Consider the following 6,832-nt stretch of genomic DNA (forward strand, 5'->3'; position numbering starts at 1 on the left):
CACACCCACACACACACACACATAAAGATCTATAAGTACAGGTCAGCAGTACTACGCCTCTGATGTTGAAGGTTTTTTGAGTAGCAAAAAAAAAAAATTGAATTAGAATGCTCTACAAGGTACTCCTTTAACCCAGAGTAGGAGAAAGGTGTAGGGATTATGATGGTGGTACTCGTAATCTGCACCAACATCCAAGCACTTTAGCAACAGGGTGAACAAACTACTAAAAACGTAATGGCAAAAATTAAAGCTCATCAGGGGCAGTTATTTCTCCTAAGCTGTATGCACATTTACTCTGCAAGAATCCAGTGACTCAACTTCAACTTTTTAATCTAAGTTCAGCTATTTTATCTCGCAGAGTTATTTCTGAGGGTAAAATTCACTGACTCCAGGCTGGAACCCAGACCAACTGAGAATGTCCAGCCGGGAAATGACTTTATTCAGACCTAATGTGTCCAAAGTGGAACATTGGGTCCTGCCTGTGGTCAAAACACATTCTCTCTCTAATGCAGTAATGCTACGGGACAAAGCAGTGCCCGACTGTTTGTCTGCTGGCGCAGGCATGTGTAGAGACGGGCCAGGCCGTCTGCAGCTGTCTTATACACTTAATCACACACACACACACACACACACACACACACACACACACACACACACACACACACACACACACACACACACACACACACACACACACACACACACACACACACACACACACACACACACAGGTCTCCTGAGATTTGGGTTGGCATGCAGTGAGTAGATGAAGAGGCTGCTATCTAGGTGCTCTGTGGGGATGTGATGTGCCTGATTAGTGAATTCTGGATTGGAGCTGGCTTTGATTATGTAACTTCAAACAGAGATGCTTGTCAAGCAAGCGAGCTCGAGCGCAATGCTCTGTCTTTTCTCCAGCCGACGAGTTCTCCCACATTTTCAGGTTCTCTTGTTCTGGCCGCCGGTCTCTCTGTTAGAGTTCTGTTCTCAGGCCTTTGGAACATGAGACACCATTAGACATTAGTCAGTCTGTCTCTCTGGCAGAGCCGGCTGTTGGCCGTTGGCCTGACCCCCATGAGCAGACACGCGTGATGAATGCAGCACTGTAGTGTAATGGTGCTGGAAAGTCCCCCCCGTGCCCCTGATAAAAGCGTGGGATTGGGGGCCCCCTGTTGTGATGTCACTGGGGCGTCTGGGGTCTGAGTGGCACTGGTCGGGACAGCCGGCTCCGCTCCGGGGCTGGGGAAGGGGAGAGCGTTGAGCGTGAATGCTCTGGTTGCTAGGAAGCAGGCCATTGTTCCCAGGGCTGGTTCCCACAATGCCTCCAACCACTGCCTCCGCTCGGAGCACTCCCACCCCTCCTCACCGCGCCCACCCTGCCCTCCTTCCAGCGCTCCCAGCCTCCGAGCTGCCGCAGGGCCGTGGGTGTAAACAGGATATCAACAACAACACACAGAGTTCAGATGGTGCCTGGGCGTGGATGAAAAATAGCCTGGTGTTTGTGCAGCTCACAAACAAAACACCTGGCAAGGGCGCTCCAAAGTCTGCACCTTGTGTTTTTGTTCCAAATGAGGGCTCATGTGGTGCAGCTGATGGTGTTGCTGCTGAAGTGAAAGGCGTATGGCTCTTTGGTGGAGCTTTTCTCTGAAACGCTCTGACACGCATCACAGGATGATAAAGGAATGACATGTTCCACAGGGACTTGCTGGAACATAATAGGTACCGACAGCCAGCTTATGTTCCAGGTAATTGTGTTTTGCGTGGGCGTGAGCTTAAGTCCTTTCTCTCAGTGCATTTTTGTGTAAACCCACTATCACCACTTCCTCAGGCTCCCAGTGAAATACTTGACTGTGTGTTTTGTAGTGCTGTGCGGTATGGCTCAAGGGCTGGGCCATCCCATGTATTTGAATAGTGTATGGTGGAGGCGTGTGGGGGCCTGTTCTGGAGACGTGAGGTGGGACCAGTCCTCACTGAGGGTCGGGGGGCTGCTGGGAGTCGTGACAACTCGGCCCTGTCACGCTAGAAAGAGTCTGGTCCTGCCAAACCTGTAGACAGACTGTAGATACTGCCTGAAGCATGCGATACCAGATTTAGATCATTCCAAGCGTGACGTACGAAAGTTGTACAAAGGGTGTAAGATAATCTGACGAGATAGTGTAGCACCAAGATTATGCCCTTTCCCAGAAGGAAAAGTATTACATCACAACACATAATCATTTTGTGTCTTTTTCGTGTATGCAACATTCTTTATGCTTTCTACAAAGAATTATGTGTTCTGTTCTTCATGGGCTGAAAATAAACTAAAAACGTATTTACTTATTTACTTATTTTGACTTAGCAATGCTCCGGTTTACCGAGAACATTCTGTGTGTCTTGTTCACTCACTCCCTCACTCCCATTCACTAGCCACCCACCCACCCACCCACACACACACACACACACACACACACACACACACACACACATACACAAACATACACACACACACACACACACACAGCTGTCTCTGCCTCTAAATATTTGTGTTCCATTCCATGCATAACCCTGGTCTTTGCATCTGCACATGTGTGTGACTGTTGGTGAGTGGGCCTGTGCGTGGATGTGTGGCTATGGTTAATGGCAATGTTAGTGAAAGCTCAGCTGGCATGCTGAATCGTGGGAACGCTACCTGTGTCTGTCCAAATGGCACATTCAGGAATGGACAGGGTGCCTTTTGGACATTAAGCAAAGCACATGACCTTCACAAACCTACAGACACTTTCCCACAGCTGAGGCACGAGGCTGGAATTGATCATCCTTTCTCCTGACTACAGAATTAATGTTGGTGTACTCTGGTGACAGATTAGAGTTTAGTCATACAGTGGAGTGTTGAAACAGATTGATGGTCCAGGGTATTAGTGCTTTATCCTGCCGTATTTGTGCCGTCAGTTCCTTATAAATTCCTCTCCTCATAGATGCAGACCTGGTGTCTGCCTGATACAGTATTTGGCTGCAGAAGTGCATGAAAAATCATACTCCACAGTTAGACTTTTATCTGCCATCTGCCATTCATGACCTGAATGGCTGTGTCCTATATTTGTCATGATTACAAAGGTCTTTGGCCCTTCATCAGAGCTCTGGTGTCCTTTAGTGTCTGCAGAACTTTATGTAAAACACATCATGCCACATACAGGAGGGAGAACCCTTTTCAGGTCAACAGTGACACGTCATAATTGCTTTACAATCTGGTTCATACAAAGACGAGGAAACAAGTCGTTATTTAGAGAATCCATTTGCAGCTCATTATCCATTGTATATGTGTAATAGCGTTAGCAGAGTGCTGACCTTGTTCGCTGGCCTGGGCTTGGGATAAGAGATCGGGGGGGGGGGGGGGGGGGGCGGGGGGGCTGCATGATGCTGCATTGAGTCACAGAGGTTCTTAGAGGTTCCTCTGTAGCGCAGGCAACTCGTTAAAATTCCACACACAGGACATTTCTCCTGGCCGCGGAGCGTGATTGTCCTGCACGGCTCAGCGCTGTCGGCTCTCAAGGCTGGGTGAGTCATCAGAGGGATGATGCCCACTTCTGCATTACCTACCCAGTCTGGTGCTGTGTCTCCTCATTAATGTCACTCATTCACTGGCATTCTGCTTTGTTTTTGACGAAAAAACATGCAGAGAATGACTGCAGATATTACAGGAGATGATTCCAAATGATCTGAGAAACATGCCCCTCTTTTAGACTTTTGGGATGTACAGTACAGTGCCAGCCACAGGCTACCTGAGCAAAATGCAACATTTTTTGCCCTGCATTTTCATTCTCTAGTGGTCTCTCTCTCTCTCACTGTCTGTCTCTTTTCTTACCATGGCAGCCTGTCCCTGTCCCTGGCTTTTCTCAGAACAGTCTGGCGCAGTATCTTTCCTGGCATCAACCATGTCATCAGTCGATTAGAGAATAGAGACTGGAGAGCTACCTGTGCCTCTTTTCATCCACGCTGTCTATTCTCTCTGCTCTCTTTCTCTCTCTCTCTCTCTCTCTCTCTCCTCCCTTTTCTTAGTCCCTTTATGGGAGTAGAGAGTTGTTCTCTTGCTCATGCTTGGGCAGAACAAAGGGGAATTCACAGAACAGAACAGAGAAGCTTTTGCTTTCACCCATGAATGCTCTGCGTTACCAGTTTCAGGTTGCCCATTGTAACCCTACCTGCAGTATCACCTTGACTGGCTGCCAAGACATTGAAGACTTGTCTATAAATGGCGGGAATTAAGAGGAGGTCAGAGAAAGAAAAACAGCAGTGAGATAAAGGAGACTAAAACAAGTGTATAGAGGTGACCCATGTCATCATTTGCATCTGGTGTGTGTGTGCGCTGTGCTCTGATTGGTGTGTTTGTCTTCACAGGAATGAGCGCGCTCGGTGGATTAGCGCCCTTGGCCTCCCCAACAGTGACAAGAATAACACCGACAGAACGAGTAAGTTCAGCACAGGGCCACTGCACCACCTAGTGGTCATATGTCTTATCACATCACATAGCAGCTCAGGAAGCTCAAAGGGAGACTTAATGATGCATGCAAAAAAACATACAAGATGTATAGATTCTTGGCTTTGATTGATAAATCATAAGTAAGTTGTTACACATTGCCCGTCGCTTCAAGTGCAATCTGCAGCTATGATAAATAAGTAAATAACTCTCTGCTGAATTGTCCATTGGCAGACTTGGTGCAGATGGAGGTGACCAGGACGTACACGGCCAGACAGCCGGACGAGCTCTCGCTCCAGGTGGCAGAGGTGGTGCTGGTGTCGCAGATGGTGGATGATGGTCAGTAAAACAGCCATTCACTCTCTCCTATTTTAATTCTGTCCCCCTCTCCCCTCCATCACTGTTTCCCCTGATCATTTCTGTCATAACCTTCCACAGCACTATCCACAGTCCTTGTTTTTCTCGTTTGTTTTTCCTTGTCCTTTGATCTTCTGTCCAACTTCATTGAGCACCAGAGCAAAGGGAATACTGCACGGTAGTGAAAAGGTTCTGCTGTTGTGATTGGTCAGATGTCTGTACTGTGGCAGGGTGTGGACCCCAGGAGGGTTGGCTTGCCACATTTGATGTGAAAAGGGCATTCCCAGGATAGCGCATCAAATGCCTCCAGAATCCGCTGGCAGACATTAAACTTACAGCAGTCAGCTGAAAGTTTGATGTTGTACACCTTTGAAGCTGGGAAAGTCTTTGTGTGCATTCTGGAGCACTTGCAATTCATTTCCAACTGTGTTAAATATTTGACTAGCTAGAAGAAGAAAAAATAAAATATGTTGTCTGTATCAAGAAAAGTGGTCTGTCTTGGAGCCTTTCGCAATGCATACTGCATAGGAAAAGACATCGTTTGCGAGCCTGTATTATGCACCGTGTTGAAACCCTGACAAGCGTCTCCGTGTGCTCCTGTTGCAGGCTGGTACGAGGGCGAGCGCCTCCGGGACGGCGAGAGGGGCTGGTTCCTGGCCGAGTGCGCCGAGCGCATCACCTGCCAGGCCACCATCGAGAGGAACTGGCAAAGGATGGACCGTCTGCAGGGGCTGGAGACCAACGTGTGAGCTGACCTCCAGAGGACACACCCACTAAATACACACAAAGACTGGAGCTTCTCTATGAACTAATGGAGGCGTCATTGGCCAGGAGCTACTGTGGGACAGCTGTGATGCCACAGCCCAGCACACATCAAGAAGTGAAAGGACCTTGAGAACCAGAGAACTCAGTGCTTCTAAACGGAGCTTAAGCAGAGCCAAAACTGCAGGCTCTTTGATGGGGCTCCATAACCATTAAAGATTATGGTGGAGTGAGAGAGAGGGGGGGGGGGACTGAGCAAGGGCAGATGACGATGTGTTTTAACTACCGAGTGCCTCTCAATTTCCCTTTGTAAATACATACCCAGCCTCAAACTTCCAGAGGAGTGTTACGAGCCAGGTCATGCCAAAGGATGGTGCAATTTCTTCACAGCAAAGGAAATGTATTAAACCAAACCAGCTGCCACAGTGGCACTTGATTTCCCCAGTCCCCTCCCCAGCCCCAATTGATTGTACAGTGTGATAGAGGAACTTGGGGGGGGGGGGGGCGTTTTAACTCCCTGGGAGTCTGGCGTCAGCTTCACTTTCTTTTATGGGTTCAGAGATCTATCTCCAGACTTGCTTCTCCCCACTTTCTGTGATGTTAGAACCAGCAGCTTCATTCGTCAGCCTGTCTGTTACAGCTGAGAAGTAATATCACACAACTGCCCTGCAGTGACCTGGAGCTGTCAGTGGGAGGGTTCAGGGACTGACTACGTGGACCTTTTACGATCCCGGAACTGGAAGACAATAAGGAAGTGGATAGTTTATGAGATGGACTCAAGGGCATGTGGAAGGAAATGTCTCAGCTATTGTGATGATGTGAAGTGGCTGAGCGTCTGAAGGGATGTAGAAAGACTGGCTAGATGAGCGTAGTCTTGGACAATAATAATGTAATGGCATTCTCACCCAATCTGAAGCTTTATGCATTTGCACTCAGGGACATATAATGCATACACGACTCATGCTTAACAGCATTGTACAAAAATGAAATCTATAAATCTTTAAATCTGAAATGTTTTTAGAATTCTAGAAGATTGTATATTGCATATAGACATGCTCCTTCATAGCTTTTTATCTGTATTACTTGTGAACAATGAACATAAGGAATGTAATTACCAATGTTGTTTTTCTCCACTTAGCCTAATTCACTCTTATAACTGTATATTTGTCTGTGAAAATACTTGTATTAAACCAGCTTTACTCATACTAGTGGGTATATTAATTGAGAGTTATATCACACATGCGTCATCTTTAATAATGCAGT

At 47.4% G+C, this 6,832-nt stretch overlaps 1 protein-coding gene across 1 annotated transcript in view; it reads left to right on the plus strand.

Annotated features, from left to right (window-relative positions):
* LOC143121545 (rho guanine nucleotide exchange factor 26-like) overlaps positions 1–6,774 on the plus strand; it is a 30,814-nt gene extending 24,040 nt beyond the window's left edge. Inside the window, exons 13-15 of the mRNA XM_076281961.1 lie at positions 4,372–4,442; positions 4,685–4,789; positions 5,414–6,774. Coding sequence (XP_076138076.1) covers positions 4,372–4,442; positions 4,685–4,789; positions 5,414–5,556 — 319 coding nt within the window. The 3' untranslated portion in view covers positions 5,557–6,774. The remainder of the gene's footprint in view (positions 1–4,371; positions 4,443–4,684; positions 4,790–5,413) is intronic.
* Positions 6,775–6,832: the final 58 nt, after the last annotated feature.

Source organism: Alosa pseudoharengus, unplaced genomic scaffold (genome assembly GCF_046254945.1).
Source record: "Alosa pseudoharengus isolate Yale_2024_CS ecotype anadromous, Long Island Sound unplaced genomic scaffold, YU_APseudo_1.1 YU_APseudo_1.1_scf_13, whole genome shotgun sequence".
In the NCBI taxonomy this organism is placed as follows: Eukaryota; Metazoa; Chordata; class Actinopteri; order Clupeiformes; family Clupeidae; genus Alosa; species Alosa pseudoharengus.